Source organism: Labeo rohita, chromosome 23 (assembly GCF_022985175.1).
Source record: "Labeo rohita strain BAU-BD-2019 chromosome 23, IGBB_LRoh.1.0, whole genome shotgun sequence".
Lineage (NCBI taxonomy): Eukaryota > Metazoa > Chordata > Actinopteri > Cypriniformes > Cyprinidae > Labeo > Labeo rohita.
Window position 1 is genome coordinate 9,373,796 of NC_066891.1, and position 18,842 is coordinate 9,392,637.

Here is an 18,842-nt window from a genome sequence, read left to right on the forward strand (position 1 = left end):
CTTTAGATGGCGCATTGCAACATGAATTCGTGTTATATGCAATTTTTATATATAAAAAATTTTTTTAAATCGATTTAAATCGATTAAATTTAAAGATTTAAATTTAAATCGTTTTCAAAATGTAAAATGCACTTAGTTAAATGTTTTTCTCGTTGTTTTATTCAATGCGTTTTCCTTACGTGATTCATTAAGTTATCCAACTCAATGTTGTAGCCTCTTTTTCCCCACTTTGTGAATCGTGCTCTTAGCTCCACCTCTATGGGAGTTTGTCACGAGTGGAAGAACTGAACCTCCTCCTAATACCCCTTCAATTAAGCTGGAGGGAGGACGCAGAAAGGAGAGAAGGGGACAGATAGACGGAGGCGCGGTACCAGAGCGCTTGGAAAAATAAGGATCAGACTCATACGCTTCACTAAGGCATGAGATTTGCGTAAGGCAGCATCTTCGGGAGGATTCCGCTCAAGTGCCCCCTTTTGTTCTGAGAGAAGTTTTTTTATTAAGACGTGGATTGTGACATATCGATTACTATGGGCTCCAAAAGGCACCGTTCAAAAACTTCAGCGTCTTCACGCAACGCGAGCTGCTCTCCAATGGGACTTTCTCTGTTGATTCTTCTACCTTTGTCTGTTGCCTTCAACTTGGATGTGGAGAACCCAGCGGTGTATACCGGACCCAACGGTAGTTACTTCGGGTACTCGGTGGACTTTTACATGACTGACTCTAGGTAGGATTTCGTATTTGTTTTTACATATTGAAATTAATAAGGCTTGGCGTTCATTCAAAGAAAGTACAACTAGACCAAGTTCACTAACCATTGCCAACGTACAGTTGTTTCATTATACTAAATAGACTATTTAAATACCACATATTGGTGTTTTGTCCATCTTTCTATGACTGTATGAACGTAATTTTTGCTCACATGCACTTTTATCTTCCACAATTTATAATTTGTAATGTAGTGACACACCTCTGTGACCTCAGAAAAGGGTGTTTTACTATAGTATGAATGGTTATTGTCATTCATGTACAAGAAAGGTACTGTTTTATCATCATGATGAAGGAAGACTAGTTTAACCAATTTTTTCAACCATGGGTCTCTGAATGTCCTCCATAGAGATGTCATAGAATGACATTTATAACTATTACTTGATTTCTAACTTTGTAACCAATGTTTTAGAACATGTAACGGAATGTTACCTAATGTTCTTAAATAGAAGCTTTTTTCAGTACTCAGGGGATCCCTGGGTTGGCTAAGAGTCTGTTCTAAGCTTATTTAACCTAGTTCATTCATTGATTTAATGTGTTTCCATTTCATTCCGATAGACTCATTGTGTACTAAAGTCTCTTAGAGCTCAGCTCTAACTCACACTCTCCAGTCCGGGGGGCAATGAAACCTGGGGTATCCCCCAACTGTTGTTTACACTCCCAAGCCAGTCTGTGCGCTGCCATTCAGATCAAAGCGTATCACCACGGTTGGGGAGCAGCAGTCCTAAAAGTGTGGTTTAGTGTTTGTTTAGTGCAAGCCTGAAGTGTGTGTACATGTTTAGATGTGAGCGGATGACAATGCCTATGTCAGTGGAATTGCTGGTGGTTTTTCTATAAATAGGACTTGACGGGAGGTAGTGATGTCATAGGTACCAGCTCTCCTAAAGGGGAATGAAGATTGCCCTCCATAATTATCCCTGATTGCATGTGTTATGGTCACTTAAACCTTCTACATAATCTAACAGGAGAATCTCCAACAATTCAAAGATGACCTTTGCTAGATTATGAGTAACCCTTTGGGGAAAAACGCTATTGTAGGGTCTTGTGGTCTTACCTGAAATTTTTCAATGATGTGAATAAGTCACGGAACTTGAGTGTCAAGATTCAAAGTGATGTTTTGGCAATACCTACTAATTTATTGGTTTAACTGCTGATTTTTCATAGTTGTTATTCAAAAATGAAAACCCATGTTGGTGAAAACCTGTAATATTGTCTTTCTTTCATGGAACGCAGAAGAAGATATTGTGAAGGTGATTTAAAAGGTTCTTCACAGAGATGCCATAAAAGAACCATTTTTGGTTCCACAAAGAACCATTCAGTCAAAGTTTCTTTAAAGAATCATCTTTCTTATTTTTTTACAATCTGAAGAACCTTGTTTTGCCACAAAGAACCTTTTGTGAAATAGTAAGTATCTTTAGATGTTAAAGGTTCTTTATGGAATCATTTAGACAAAAAAGGTTCTTCTATGGCATCATGAAGCACATTTGTTTTTAAGAGTGTACAGTGAAAGCAGACAGAGTTTAAGACAACATTGGACCCCATTAACTTTCAACGTATGGAAGAAAACCAAAATCTGGGACATTTTTAAAAATGACTTCTTTTGTTATCCACAAAGGAAACAAAGTCATGCAGATTTGAATGACCTATCAATTGAAGTGCTTACTTGTTAGTAATGTAACCCCAAAAGCCAATATGATGCGTAAGTGTTTTTATGTACCGCAAATACCTGCAGTCTGCCTTTGGTACAGCTTTGAATGGAAATTGTTGCTGAATGAAGTAGCAGTTATCGTAAATGTAATCTGGCTTTGATTGCAAGACCACATGATCACCTTCTACCTATAGATATGATCTTTGTGGTCATGGGAGGTGGTAAATCCAAGGGGAAATCACAGAGTATGAGGCATGCCATTTAATCACAATGCTGATCCGTTGGGTTTCTCTGCCCTTTGGCGGTGTTCAAGCTGTAGACAGCTGTGCAGCACTGTTCGGAGGTATGATTGCGGTAATAATCAACTCACGCATGCCCTGACTAGAACATGCCACAATCAGCCATATCCATCTGTGTTTGTCTGCTGGACTGTGTCTGGCCGTGCACAGCTGTAGAGGGGCTTTAGTCAAAGTGGGCTCATGCTAGATCTGGTTTCTTGGGGGTGTTATTTTCTGTGAGACTTACCCATTCCTCTCGCTTTAGTCTCTTATTGTCTTTCTTTGCTCATTTTCTCTAAGGCAGACCCTCTGGCTATTGTTGCAGTCTGCCATAGTGTGTCTGGCGGAGATGAAATTCAGAAGCAGCGGATGATTTAGAGCATGACGCATGGTTGAATGAGTCAGAAGAGAGTGTGTGCGCATCTATAAGTGTGCGTTTCTCCAATCTGGGTCTGTGATGATGTAATTCGGCGTGGTATTTAAACTCCTTTCCCTGTACTTCCAGTCTAATACTCTAGACCGTACGCCCCCCGACTCCTACACGGCATCTTGGCCTGATTCTTGCGAACTGTGAAGTCATGGCAAGAGGCAGCTTTCTCGATGATGACTTCATCTGAACTTTTCACTCCCGAGATGTCGTCGTGGAGGAGGATGGATGGGCCTCAAACTGGAGGCTGAGTGAAAGGGGTGGAAGAATGTACGATATCAAGAGTTTTCTTCCCAGGCGTTTGATAGAATGTGTATTCCTTAGTTTTTTTCTTGCAAGGCTTCCCAAAAGCCTTGCGAGCCTAATTAGATTGTCAATACCACTGGTGCCAGTGTTTCCTATGATTTACTTTGGCTTGCGATGCTTTTGAGAAATGCAGTCTGGAGAACATTCGTTTTTTCAGGGTCTCCCTAAAACTATCTAGCTGACTAATGATTCAAACAACCCAACTTTGTAGAATATGTAGTTTTGGACATTTCTATTGCATCATGTCATATATACTACCCACCAAAAAATGGCAAGATTTTTTTTTTTACTTGATCCAAAGTACAGCAGAAACAGTAAAATTATTGAAATTGTTTTAACCAGTAAAAATACTGTTTTCTATTTTAATATATTTTAAAATGTAATTTATTCCTGTGATTTCAAAGCTTTTTTTGTGATCCTTCAGAAATCATTTTAATATTCAGATTTTCTGATTTCTGATTATTATGTTGAGAACAGTTGAGTAGAATTTTCCTCAGGTTTCTTTGAATGTTTTCAGCTGTTTTAAATATTGATGATGATAATAATAATAATAATAATAATAATAATGATAATAAAATGTTTCTTGAGCAGTAAATCAGCATATTAGAATGATTTCTGAAGAATCATTTGACTGGAGTTAAAATTATGGAGTTAATATTAAAATTAAATTAAAATAAAAACTAAGCTTTGAAATCACAGGAATAAATTACATTTAAAATGTATTAAATTAGAAAACAGTTATTTTAAATAGCAAAAATATTTCACATTTTTACTGTTTTCGCTGCACTTTGGATCAAATAAATGTAGGTTTGGTAAGCAGAAGAGGCTTTTTTAAAAAACATTAAAAATCTTACTGTTCAAAAACTTTTGACTGGTAGTGTAGTTAGAAGTTAAAAGAGTTTTAGATCCACTGGAGTGCCTCCATATTATTGTGGGTTTTAAAAACTAGTGGTTTGATTTACGTATATAAGTAAAATCATAGCCAAAGAGGGACGGAAAAGCCTGTCTTCCAAACTCCGTTTGAAGAGCGGCAGCCAGCTGTCTGAAGACTAAATGTTCTTTCTTTTAAAATGAAGAATCTGGTGTCAGGTATAAACTCTCTGTCCTGCATGTTCTATCTCATTCTCTCGCTCTCTAAATCTTTTTTTTTTTTTACAAAACATTCACTCCTGGCCTTGTCCACTCCCTGATAGTCTGGCCCCATAGGTCTGTGAAGAATAGTACTCCTTGGCACGCATTAATAGAATTAGCTAGTGTGCAGACCACCACAGAGAACTGCCCGAGGACAGAGTTCACGATCTTAGTGTCAGGGGGCTTTACAGCTGTATACATGGAGGAGAAATTTATGGTTCTCGAATGCTGAGAGAAGAACAGTGCAGCTCCTATGTTGGGGCCTCATCCGGATGGTCTGGTACATACACCTAATTTGTCCTAAAGAATTGTAGCTGGATGTTAAAAGTCCCACTTGGTAACTTGACTTAAGGGGATTCTCAAGTGATCTAGTTGATTAATGCAACAAGTGTCTCCTTGTATGTTCTTGTCAGAAACCCAGCAGTTATTCTACCTCCAAAAAATGATGTGCACCACATTCCTCACTCTCTGTCTTCTTTACCTTTGGATAAGATGATCCTGTGTATTGTGAAAGGGCGAAGGTCAGCGTCTGGATGTTGGGTTGAATGTCAGAAAACGAGATGACTTTATTTGAATTGTTTGGATTGTAGAAACAATAGAAACTAAACACCACCATCTCACCATCACAGTTCCTGCTGGGATTTGCATGGCTCCGGATGATAAGTGTTGTTTTCAGAGAATAATGTGTTCCTATGCATAAGTTCCTTTTGTGTTTATGATGTTCAAAAAGACGGTTTTTGGTGTTTGATGATTGTTGGCGACCGTTTGAAGCTTGTGGTTGAATCCAAGGAGCTGGACTGTCTGCATTAGCAGCCAAAGGCAACAAATTTACAGCCACAATGGCAGGAATATTACTGTAAAAACACAAAAAACTTTCTCACCTGCCTCCGTGTATTTTATTACCCAAAGATTCACAAAGTTGAGGTTTACCAAGTTGCGTTGGCTATCAAACCCTTAAGCACTTTTCTGATAATGACCTACTGGGGCTGGATTCACAAAAATCTCCTTAAGAAAAAGATGAAGGAAGTTCTTGCAACGAATTCTAAACATTTTTTCCATCTATTAACCTTTAAGTAGAACCTCATGATCATTTTTCAAATTTTGTAGTCGTACCTTTTTACCTTTGCGGGTGTAAGACAAGTTGGAGGTTGAAGATATTTGTGGCCCTGGACCACAAAACCAGTAAAATTGGGCAATTTTTTGAAATTGGCAATATTTGGCTGAGATACAACTATTTGAAAATCTGGAATCTGAGGGTGCAAAAAAAATCTAAATAGTGAGAAAATCGCTTTAAAGTTTTGGTGTATTTACGGTAGGAAATTTACAAAATATCTTCATGGAACATGATCTTTAATTAATATCCTAATGATTTTTGGCATGAAAGAGAAGTCAATAATTTTGACCCATACAACGTATTTTTGGCTGTTGGTACTTATTGGCTATTGCTTTTGAGATAATATAGATATTATATAATATAGATATAGACAAAAGCTGATTAAATAAGCTTTCCATTGATGTATGGTTTGTTAGGATAGGACAATATTTAGTCGAGATTCAACTATTTGAAAATCTGGAATCTGAGGGTGCAAAGAAATCTAAATATGGTTAAAATTGCCTTTAAAGTTGTCCAAATGAAGCTCTTGGTAATGCACATTACTAATCAAAAATTATGTTTTTATCTATTTACGTTAGGAAATTTACAAAACATCTTCATGGAGCATGATCTTTAATTAATGTCCTAATGATTTTTGGCATAAATGAAAAATTGATAATTTTTGGGAATACAACTTTTTTAGTCATAAAGTAAAGTTAAGAAGAATTTTGTTCCAAAGAACATTTTGTATCTTGTGTTTCTACAGGACGGCACATTGGAATTACGTCATAGATGATTTGGCTCTGATATCATGTACAGTAGGTTGTCCTCAGCTGTGGTCATCATTCTCACAAAGTTTACTCTCTCTAAGAAGGTCATTGCTAGATCAATATTTACTTCAGACCTTGAGATCAGTTTGCTTTTGCTAAATACAGAGACCTTCTTCAGCTCTACCAGGGTTTCATTAGCTATTTATCATTTTCACTCTTCCTCCATGGATTAGTCTGTCTGTTGTCCATAGTCTTGCATCCAGCTGGAGATGGGTGTGTGTACGTTGGCTGCCAAGCTATTCTTCACCCAGGTTCTCCCTACGACGACTAGTGTTTTCCATGGAGTCGGTACAATAGAGGCCTTTGTGCGTCGGTTAGAAAGGTTTGCTGTATTCAGTAGCGAAACTTTTCCATGTGACTTAAATCTGTATTTGTTTATTCATGTTTTTGGCTCATTTGCTTCTTGATAAAGCCTTGTTAAGCTCTTTTGGCCCGATGACATTTGGCTCGATGATGGTTGGCTTGTTGTAAAATTATAGTCGACTGTTTTGCAGGTTAATGGGTGCAAGCCTAGCTGATTGTCTTTAACGTTGACAAGTTGTCTGCTTTTTATGACCTCGCTAGACCTGGCAGGCTTGCATAATGGGCTCTTGTGTGCAAGGGTGTACATGTTCCCTGGTGGAAAAACAGGCATGTGTTCGATCACGGTAGAACAAATGGCCCAGTCAACGTTGCAGACGCTTTGCCCTTGGGCTCCACAATGGCCCTGGGGTTGATGCGTGGACTACTGCAGATCTCCATTGTTCCTGATGTACATTTTGGGTAGATCGTTATCATCTTGATCTGTTCTGTTTTGGTTTATCAGGCCCCTGCTGGGCTGGCAACGACAATGAATGTCCAATCAGCCAGCATTTAGATGGCCTGTTTATTGCCTGCAGGTCTACAAACAAAGGACGTGAGGCATAGTATGCGAAGGTGAGCGATTGATGCTAATTGTTTGCGCCTGATGGCCCCTCTTACTCTTTTCAAGTGTGAAGATGGGACTCCATGCTGAGAAAGCTCCCTCGGAGGTGTCGACGGCCAACAGTTGCAACTCGCTATGGGATGTTTTTTGGTCTGTGCAAATGTGTGAATTATAGCTCTTTGGGGGCTGGGGTTACAATTTGGTATCAAGAGATTTAAGGGGTAAAACCACACTCTGGCGTTTATGTAAATGTCACGGGGTGGTTGAAATTGTTGTTCTGTCACATACAAAAATGTGGCTTGCAGTCGAATAACTGTTCTTTCTTTGATGCATTTTCCAGACTGTTTTCTCCTACAAGATGTGTAGTTTTTCTTCAAAGTGTAAACTTTATACATTATGAATGTGGGGACATCATATTCCTGGTAAAAATCAGCATCCGAATGGATGCATCTGAAATGAAAGACTATTAGGTGAAAAACAGTATATGAGAAGATAGTAGGTGAAGAGTCTGATCTGCACATTATACTGTCCCATTAGACAAAGGGATTTGTGAATGACAATAGTTGGATTTTCTGTCCAAAGTTGCGAATGTAACTTGTGCGCAAAACTGGAATATCGCATAAAATATTTGCAAACAAGCACTGTTTCCATCCGACGAGTCAAAAAGAACAAAATTGTCACTTCCTGGTACACCAGCACTAAATATCACTATGAATAGTAGGACTGAAGCCACTGAATATAAGAGTTTTCATATATAATAAACTACTTGCTGTTTGGGAACGCAGTTGTGTAAGACAAATATAAAGAAATATTTTGACGACAGACTTTAATATTATTACATTTCATAATAACTGTAACAACATTTCATATGTTTTGCAATGAGATTGGTCTGCTGGTCAGGTTAGAAGTACCTAATCGGAGATTATGCAATTTTGAACACAGCCGTTGTCTAATCTGCACAGTTAATGTTTCTGTAAGGGAAACAACTGTAGTTTTAGACTTATTACTAATGTCTAGTGGCATGGATGCATTATCAAATGCAAAGGTAACATTTTTGCTTACAAATATTGTTGCTGAAAACCCTATTTATGACCCTGGATTGCAAAACCAGTCTTAAGTGGCACAGGTATATTTGTAGCAATAGCCAAATAATACACTGTGTGGGTCAAAGTTATCGATTTTTCTTTTATGCCAAAAATCAGTAGGATATTAAGATCAACTTCCATGAAGATATTTTGTAAATTTCCCAAATATATAACTTAATTTTTAAACTTAATATTTTTCTTAAAATATGCTTTGATAACAACTTCATTTAGACAACTTGAAAGGTGCGATATGTATATGTATATGTATATATTTATTTATTTATTTATTTATTTGTTTGTTTGTTTGTTTGTTTGTTGCACCCTCAGTTTCCAGATTTTCAAATAGTTGTATATCAGCCAAATATTGTCCTAACAAACCATTCATCAATGGAAAGCTTATTTGTTCAGCTTTCAGATGATGTATAAATCTCAGTTTAAAAAAACTGACCCTTATGCCTGGTTTTGTGGTCCAGGGTCACATTTGTAAGAAAATCGTAGTTTGTTCCACAAGAAAATATTGGGGGTTTACTGAGATAAAGAGAATACTAGTTTGCTAGTCATGTCATCTCAACATGACTACCACCATGAGAACAAAAACATTTTTTTTGTATGCCAATTGAAAAATCTTCATCTCAGTATCTGATTTTATTTAGGTGTACATTTTAAATGGAAAAAATGCTCTTTAAACTGCATTGAGAGTGTTAGACATAAATGTACATCAAAGTTTACACATCACTCACTTTTCACTTCTTTAAAACTCACCTTTTAGCATGTTGTTCTTATGTTTCCACTTTAGCTTCCCTCTGGTTTGATAGTTAGTGCATTAATTGGCATAGCAGGTAGTGCAGGGCTGGCTTTTTGCGAGTCAAGCCAAGTGCTCTAGATCTGGCTGACCTCTCAGCACCTGGTGTAGTGATGTTGATTTGAACCATATCCTTTGAGAGGAAATGTTTTTGTGGTGACATTTAAAATCTGCCTGTGTAAGAACGGGGTGGGGGCATTTATCAGATCAACAGTCGAGGGCATGTGTGCAGTTTTAACCGTTATTCCAGACTGGAGCAGACTTTTTTTATTTTATTTTTACAAGGCTGTGACGTTTTATTGTTGGAATTGTAGACGGTTGTTGCATCTTACAACATTCAGATGCATTTTGCAAATGTTGCAACAGTTGACTGTGAGTGAATCATGAACTGAGTGAAGTCATTTTCTTGCACTGTATCATGCAAGGTTTCATTTTTTGTATTAATGCAAGGAGATTTAGTGACTGCTTTCTCGTCTTCCTCCATTACTATGCAGTTCTCCTCAGGGCTCTTGGCACGCCTTCTGTTTGAGTGAGCTGTCGTCCCCCAGTGCCAGCTGACCCAGCAGTCACTGCTTTGCTCATCATCTTTGGGCCGCAACTCCCAGACAGCAGAACAGAGCACGTGCAGATCAGGTCTACCGAGCAGACGGGGGCCGCAGACAGAGCTTCTTCGGCCCACTTTTATCCATCTCATTATTAGCTGCTTCCATCGCGACCGCTTAGCTGCTTAACGATGCAGAGACAGACTGGCATCTGAGTTAATGCTCGCTGGCGTCGCATAAAGGAAAACACCCAAAAACGAACCGTCCGGACCTTGAGTTTCACATTGGCTTTCTTTGATTTTGAAAATGTTAGTTCATTGAGGTCATTGGATTTTTCTTGATGTTGGAGAGTTGCAACAGCGTACACTTTGTGTTGGATCCGTTCCACGTTTTTTTGGGAGGACGTGGTGTGCTATCACTGTAACCGTTTTTGCTAATAACAACATTCAAATTCTGCTTGCCTGTGAATAGCTTGATAATTGTTCAACTTTGTTTGTGCAGAGTTTCAGAAATGTTCCTAAGGCCACAAACTGCAATCAGTCTGAAGCGTTATGGTTCTGTTAATATACGTCTGATAGGCATGGGAAAACTGGGATAATCACAAATAATTAAAGTTACTTACAAAAGTGACTGATGATAATGAATTGTTCTTGGCACACATATTGAATTCCAATTAGCTTGATATGAAAAACACTAGCATTTATGTTTTTAAAACAAGTCTCTTTTGCTCACCATGGCTGAATTTGTTTGATTTAAAAATACAGTAGGAAAAGTAACATGTGAAATACTGCAATTGCAATGCAGTTTATTCCTTAGAGGGCAAAGCAAATTTTCAGCAGCCATTACTACAGTCTTCAATGTCACACAGTCTTTCAGAAATCATTCTAACATGCCACTCAAGAAACATTTCTTCCTATTATCACTGTTAAAAACATATGTTCTGCTTAGCATTTTTGTTAAAACTCTCGGGATTCTTTGATGAATAGAAAGTATTAGTTTAAAATATAATATCTTAAAACTTTCAAACAGTAATGTGCTGGTAAGTCCTAATTTAGTATACAAAGCTTGCTAGAAAATTCCCTATTTCATGCTGTTTTCTGTGCCATTTACAATGCCATGTAATGGTGGCAGATGGAGGTTTGGTGTGTTTTGTCTGATTGTGATTTTCCTGCACCTTCATTAGCAACCAGTGTGGTTTCTTGGCAAGCTTAGGCATTTACAACAGCGTTCGAGTGACATAAGTTAAACAGCTGGACGATAATGAAGCGTGCAATGGGTGGGAGAATGTTTTAAGCAGAAGGTGGTGGAAATTAAGGCGTTTGCCATTTGATGGCCTCTAACCATTAGTGCCATTAGTTTTGCGCTATCAGCGCCTTTCGCTCGACGTTTCCTCGCCACAACTTAAGTAGATGACATATGTGGTGCGCCAGTTCATTTTTATAGCCTTAATTCTGGTCTGATTACCAAACCTCAAAAGCGATGGGTTAACTGTTAAGACGTCTTTTACTTCAGCGGTGAGTATCTAGCAAGCTTAGCATTTTAGCGGTAACATATCCAAGCCGGATTTTCAGACTAACTCAATTAGCTTAATTCGAGCCACACTGAGAATAGCGTTTGCATCTTGGTTGGAGTCTGTCTTAGAGATACCACAAGTGGTGTTAATGTTGTTTTTCCTCCTTAAAGTCAAATCAAATCTGAGTGTGTTTACGTTATATGTTCCTGTTTTTATTACAAGTGATTTTGTGGTGATTCGCTTCTGAGATTATTTCAAAGAACGCTTCAGGTGTTTTTTGTCCATGCAATGAAATTGAACAAAGTTCAAAACAAAACTGGAAATGTTTCAAAATATATATTTGTCATACAAAAAGACACGAGTGTAAGTAAATGAAGACAAACTGTTGAAAAATCCAATCTCCAAATACAATAACCTCTGACCTTTGCAATAAATCTGATCATCAACTACTTACAGATGCTAATAACAGTTAAAGCAAAATTTGTTCTCCATATAACAGAGTTGAAACAACATTCTGTTGTTCTCTTACAAGGCCAGACTGTTTTAATTAAAGTAAGCTTCACTTTGGCATTCGCTCTGCTGGAAGGCCTCCTGAAGTCTTTCTCATTTTATGTGGAGCTGTTACAAAAGCTAGCATCTAAGCCAAGAGCAATCTGGCTCTTATCATTATGCTAATGTTAGCCCAACGTTTATGCATTTAGCGGAGAAAAGAAGGAAATCTAAGAGCGATGAGATCCCCCCGTAAGATAAATCCCCATTACATGCTAATTGTTTCTAATTTACAGTTCTTTTAGATTGTTATCAAAACGGCATGATTTAGGCAGCGTTTGTTGAGTGTTAGGCGGAAGTCATAGTTATTTCCACTTGTTGATAAAGGTAATTTTGTGTTTTTAAGTTTCTTGTTAAACACGTTTGATAGTGAGTTTTGTATAGTATAATTTTGCATCAAAGCGCAACTTTGGATCTTGGACTTAGATCTTAGGTTTTTGTTTTGCAAATGAAACCATACAGTTACTTGCTTTATCATGCTTAAACCTTATGGTATGTTTATTTTTTATTTTTTAATAAATGAATATTTAAAACATAACCTGGTTTTGCATTACGTGGATACTTCCAACAACTTTCAAGATAAAACTCAACCATCATGAGACTAAATTTATAAAATTTATCATAACAGAAGTGCAATGATTGTAGCTGCACTGTAACTGTACACTTGTGAGCAATCAGCCAAAGCAGTAGTGTAAGCGTACAGCATTCCTGGGACTCGAGCAGAAGAGTGAAAGTGCTTGGGAAAGCTAGCGAATTTGCAGCTGTTAGATGCATTTCACATGCATCATAGCAACATAACATTTCATCAGACTAGTGCACTTGAGTTCATTCATAGTGTGGTGGAGTTCAAATGAGGTGGACCTGCCTGTTCACATTCTAGTTTCGGACATTATCAATAGGTGTTATCGCTAAAAGACTGGGAATTTTGTCAGATGCCCTAATTCCCAGGAGAAAGCCATCATGGGAATCTGGGATTGACATTACACCTCAGCTGGGGTCCTGTAACACCTCTGGGATGCTCCCTCTGTCCATACACGCATATGGCGGAAAAATGGGATACTCTGTCCAAGCCGGAAAAAGGCTTTGTTTTGGTTCCCCCCCTTATAAAAACAAATGGAGCGTCTGCTCTTTTTGTGTGTGTGTGTGGTTTGTGCTCCAGTTGTAGTGGCCTTTAAATCTGGTGACCCCAACAAACATTTTCACATTTAATGTCCTCCGTTGATCCATTGTTCAGGCTTTTTCCTTTTTGTCTGGCATTTCTCCCAGTGCAGGATTTGGAAACTGTCCTATTAAATTATTCAATTCTTTTACTGTCATTGTGCAACAAAATTTGTTGCGGGACTTCCAATGCATAGTAAAAAATAGCAGACAAAGAGAGAAAAAAAACCCAGAACAATGAAAGTCAGTGCAAATATGATGAATTGGCTTTTATTTGTATGTATTCGGTTTACATGAATTCTAGTTACAGTTAAGCAATTTTATTATGTTCTTTTGTCATTTATTAGTTTGTTAATTTAGCTTTTGTTAATTTTATTTCAGTTTTGGTTGTTTACTTTTAGTATTTCAACTTTTAACCAGTAAAGACACGATTAACCAGTAACAGTTTGTCAATCGGTAGAGGTTTTCGACTGTCTCTATTACAGGCTCACCTGATGCTGATGTGCTGCTGTACTGTACTGGTCACAAAATCTTATCGTTTGCATGCTGTTAAGCCATTGAAACAAGCATTCTGTTAAAAACGGGTAAATGCACACACTTGTATGTATCCTCAGACACAGTAATTTAGGACTTAAATTAAAAGCAAACATTCATGTTACAGTATATTGGATATGGGCAGCTCTTAAAGTGACAGCAGTCTAATATTCCTGCTGTCTGTCATTCATGTTAATCAAACAACAGAAAATCTCTCACTATTGACTAATCATTTTGTAACTATAATAAGAAGAAATATATATTTAATTTACACAGTGCAAAATGTGCAATGGTTTTTACATTTGATTAATATTTTTTTGTCCTATTGCTTGTAATTGGTTTCTTATTCTTATTTAATTGCTGACTGTTTACTTGTCTTCAGTAAGCTTTTTTTAATTTAGGTTAGTATCAGTTTTTTGTGATATTGACACTGGTGACAAGAATTATAAAACTTCTATGGTATCAAAAATTTTGATATCATAAAGACCCTATTTAAAGCAAAATAACTATATTGTGAGATGTTACTACTGTTATCATAATTTTTTGACTTGGTGGCTACGAAATGTGACCCTGGACCACAAAAACCAGTCATAAATAGCACAGGTATATTTGTAGCAGTAGCCAACAATACATTGTATGGGTCAAAATGAGAGATTTTTCTTTTATGCCAAAAATTTGTAGGATATTAAATAAAGATTTTTCCTACCATAAATATATCAGAGCTTAATTTTTTTTAATTATTAATATGCATTGATAAGAACTTCATTTGGAATCTATAATTTTTTTTTTTTTTTTTTTTTTTTTGCACCCTCAGATTCCAGTTTTTCAAATGGTTGTATCTCGGCCAAATATTGCCATGTCCTAACAAACCATACATCAATGGAAAGCTTATTTATTCTGCTTTCAGATCGTTTCAATTGACCTTTATGTCTGGTTTTGTGGTCCAGGGTCACAAATATTGTGTATTTCCATAGTACAGGTTGGTCCTTCAGATGTTGATGATGATGATGCTCTCAACTTTTTAATTCTTTGCTTCCAGACACACTGTTTTTTTTGTAAATAACAGCTGAGAAAACCCAGCCCTCTCATTTAGGATGCGGTCAACGATCTGTTTTCTGCTTGCTCTGCTGTTTTTGTCCCATGTGGTCATCTGGTCCTACCTATAGGACTCTATCTCTGCAGCCCATCTAAAGTGGGCTTGAGTCTCCATGACTGAATACAGCCTTTGTAAGGAAGCCCTCTGTTACGCGTCACTGAGACCAGCCCAGGGGGCAGGAAAGGGTGTTCTCTTCCTGTACCTTGACCCCCCTAGAGATGTCCTTAGTGCCCTCTTACAAACACCTCCACACCCCCATCCCCCGTCTCTCAATGGACCAGCCTTAATGACAGGAAAGATGATAGTAAGTTTATAGACAATGAGGTCATGGCGGCACTGCACCAATCCATGCCGGCTCTTGGAAAATTAGACACACAGATTAGAAGAGCAGGGACTGTGGGAGTGACCGTCTAACTGTTGGGTACATTTCAGAGAGCTTGTTTCGAATGTCAGATCTCAAGAAATCATGTGCTATTATCTTTCTAAATTATCATTCTTAGTATTTTCACCTGACAGATTATATAACAGGGAAAAAAATTAAATTAAAAGTAAAAGTAAAGTCTCCTGTGCTCACCAGGGCTGCTTTTATTTAATCAAAAATACATGGAAGCTTGTTTCTACTATGGAAAAAACCTTAATTAACAATAAATATGCAATAAACTAAATTATTAATATTTCATAATATTGTTTTTTTTTTTTTTTAATGGAACCTTGTTTCCGCTACTGAATTAAAAATAAAAAAGTAACTGCGACTTTTTGTCTCACAATTCTGATTCTGTAACTCACAGTTGTGAATTCATTAGCGGAAACAAGCTTCCATTTAAAACAAAATAAATACAATGATATTATGAAATATTAATTTTATTTTTTTGCATTTTCAGCACTCCAGTCTTCAATGTCACATGATGTTTCAGACATCATTATAATATGCTGATTTGGTGCTCAAGAAACTTCCATAATAAAACAGTAATATTGTGAAATATTGTTAATTTATTTTATTGCATTTTCAGCACTCCAGTCTTCAATGTTGTGTTATGCTTCACAAATTATTCTAATATGCTGATTTGCTGCTCTGCTTTTCTTTATTTTTATCAAAGGTGAAAACGGTTGCTTAATATTTTTGTGGAAATTATGATAAATTCTTTAGGATTCTTTGGTGAATAAAGTAAACAATATTTATTTAAATTAGCAACAACATATAATGTAACACAAGATTTCTGTCACTTTTGATTAATTTAATGTGTTCTTGCTGAATAAAAGTATTCAATTCTTTAAAAAAAAAAAAAAAAAAAAAAAATCACCAGGGCTGTATTTATTTGATCAGAATTACATGGAATCCGCTACGGAATAAAAAAAAAAAATCTGTCAATTCTGGCTACATAACTTGCAGGTGTGAGTTTATCTGATGCAATTCTTAGAAAAAAATCAGAACTGTTAGCTTTAAAAGTCAGAATTGTAAGTCAAAAAGTCCTTTATTTTTTATTCAGTGACAGAAACATGCTTCCATTAAAATAAGAAAGAAATAAATAACTGTAAAGTATTATTAATTTATTTTATTGCATTTTCAGCACTCCAGTCTTAAGTTTCACATGATGCTTTAGAAATCTTTCTAATATGCTGATTTTTTTATTTTTTTATTTTTTTAAGTGTTTAAAATTGTATATTCATTCATTCATTCATTTATTTAATCAAATGTGATAAACGGTTGTGCTTAATATTTTTGTGGAAGTCGTGATAAATTTTTTAGGACTCTTTGGTAAATTAATTAAAAAAACAGCATTTATTTAATTTGGTAAAAAGAAGAAGTCAAGCCATATTTAGAGACCAGAATATCATAGAGACAGTTTGGACTTGAGCCTGTAAGAAACCACCTAGCAACAGTGTTGCCAAGTCCGCGGTTTTCCCTGCATCTTCAATGCTGTTGCCGGGAGTTGTTTTTCACGTCCGTGGGTTGGAGTGCCCCCAATAAAGTGATATTTAACCCCTGGAATGCAATTTTCACAAGGGGAACCCCGCCAAAAAAACATGTATTTTCCCCCAAAATGCGATTTTTACCGTGTGACCTCTCCAAAACACAATTGGGCTAGTTTTTGGCTAATTTCTAGTATCAGTTGGGTGGGTTTTGTTTTGAAAACCTGGCAACCCTACCTAGCAACCACATAGCAGCATTCGCGCACTTTTTCGTAAAAATGCAGTTTTAAACAGCTGTTCCTGCTTCTTTCTGTCATTCTGTCAAAACCTGTTTATTCCTTTGTGTTGAGAAGTTTGTTTGCTTTTTGAAGTTGCGCTGTGTGCATTACTTAGAGATCATGCTTTTAAATATGTGGCTGTGTTTGGCTGTTTGTGTTCAAATATTTGGATGTGTTTGTGATAATCCAGGGGGAAAAAGCAGCTGTAGAAGCAGCGCTAGCTTGACTTCGGCGGTCTCGGCTCTTGTTTTCCCATTGACTTATTACCCAGTGGGCCTGGTGTGTGTGTGTGTGGTGGTGTGTTGGCGGTCACATGTTGCCAACCAAGTTACTAACCATTGCACATGGCCACGCTGTTACATAATTCAGCTCCGTATGGTCGATTATGAGACAGTCCATTTCCTCAAAGATCATAAGTTGTCTGCTGGTCTTTATTATATCCGAAATGAGACTGTTATCAAGCTTTTGAATTCTAGGAAAACTAAACTAGCTAAAAGTACAGTTCTACTAATGTAACTATCTTTATTTATTAGTGTGTAGCTAATCAAGCATAACAAAATGTGTTTTCAGTGTCTTGTTTTAAAAATGGCTTTCCGACATTAGGGTTTTCATCTGCCTTCTTTAACATAGAAGGATAGTTGTTGCATGCAGCTCTGATGTAATAAAGTTTCCTGTAGACTTTTTGTGAGTCGGAACACTGTTGTACTTGTCCTGCTCTCTTATAAATATTCGTCATGGTCTTATTAGTATGCTAACAGCTTCCTTCATTTTTTTTTTCTTTGTGAACAGTGTGAGTATTATAGTTGGAGCACCCAAAGCCAACACCAGCCAGCCCAACATCAGAGAAGGAGGATCAGTCTTCTACTGTCCGTGGAGCCTCAGCCAATCAGAGTGCAGCAGCATAGACTTTGATAGACAGGGTAAGTCTCACTGACTAGTTGATGTGGGTGGTCACAAAAAGAGTAAAGAGTAAAGAAAGCTGTTCAGGGTGTTGTATTCTCTGGGCCAGTGTTATTAAGATGCTATTATAGTTTTTGTTAATATTCTGAATGTTAATATTTTGTTAACATGTTGAATGATTTGTTATATTTTATGTTTTTGTAGTTTTAGTAATTTAATTTTTGACGTTTTAGTAATTTGTTGTGTTTTTTCCATTATTAGTTCTTTTTAATTTATTTTTGTAAGTTTGTTATATTAAGTTTTAGTTATTTTAATACTTCAGCATAAATTTAATGCAGTTCAGGAAGCTCAAATAAAACATGTTTTTAAATATTTAGGGTAATGTTTATATTATTTCAATCAATGAAAATAAATGAATAAGTATACATAAATAAATAAATAAATATTATTTAATGTCAGCAGTTAAGGACATAAAATGAAACAGAGGCATGATGATAACTTTTCTGGAAGTAATATAATATAATTCTTTTATTTTGTATTATATTTTATTTATATTTTATTTAACTTTTAATTGTTTTATTTTTAATTATTGTTTGTCTTAGGTGTTTTTCATTTGATCTGTTTATACATTTCATTTATTATGTTTATTATTTTTTTATAGTTTATTTTAGTTTTTATTATAGTTGTTTTATTTTTGATTCTTATTTGTCATAGATGTTTTTTTCATTTGATCTATTTATGTATTTTATGTAATTTTTATTTTATTATTTTTAATTATTGTTTAATTATTTTTAATCATTGTTTTATTTTTGATTCTTATTTGTCATAGATGTTTTTTTTCATTTAATCTACTTGTTTTATATAATTTTATTTTTTTTTAAATATTTTCTTTTATTTTTAATTATTGTTTCATTTTTAATTATTATTTCTCAGTTATAGTTCAGTTTTTTGTTGTATTCAATTTTTTTTATTTTATTTTTTATGTTTATTTTATTTTTAATTATTGTTTGTCATAGATTTTTTTTCATTTAATCTATTTTTATATTTATTTAATTTTATTTTAATTTTATTTTTTGTCAGATGTTTTTTTCG

At 35.9% G+C, this 18,842-nt stretch overlaps 1 protein-coding gene across 1 annotated transcript in view; it reads left to right on the forward strand.

Moving 5' to 3' along the window:
- Window positions 1-307: 307 nt before the first annotated feature.
- The window catches only part of itga5 (integrin, alpha 5 (fibronectin receptor, alpha polypeptide)), a 62,498-nt gene continuing 43,963 nt past the window's right edge, over window positions 308-18,842 (forward strand). Inside the window, exons 1-2 of the mRNA XM_051096209.1 lie at window positions 308-724; window positions 17,640-17,770. Coding sequence (XP_050952166.1) covers window positions 528-724; window positions 17,640-17,770 — 328 coding nt within the window. The 5' untranslated portion in view covers window positions 308-527. The remainder of the gene's footprint in view (window positions 725-17,639; window positions 17,771-18,842) is intronic.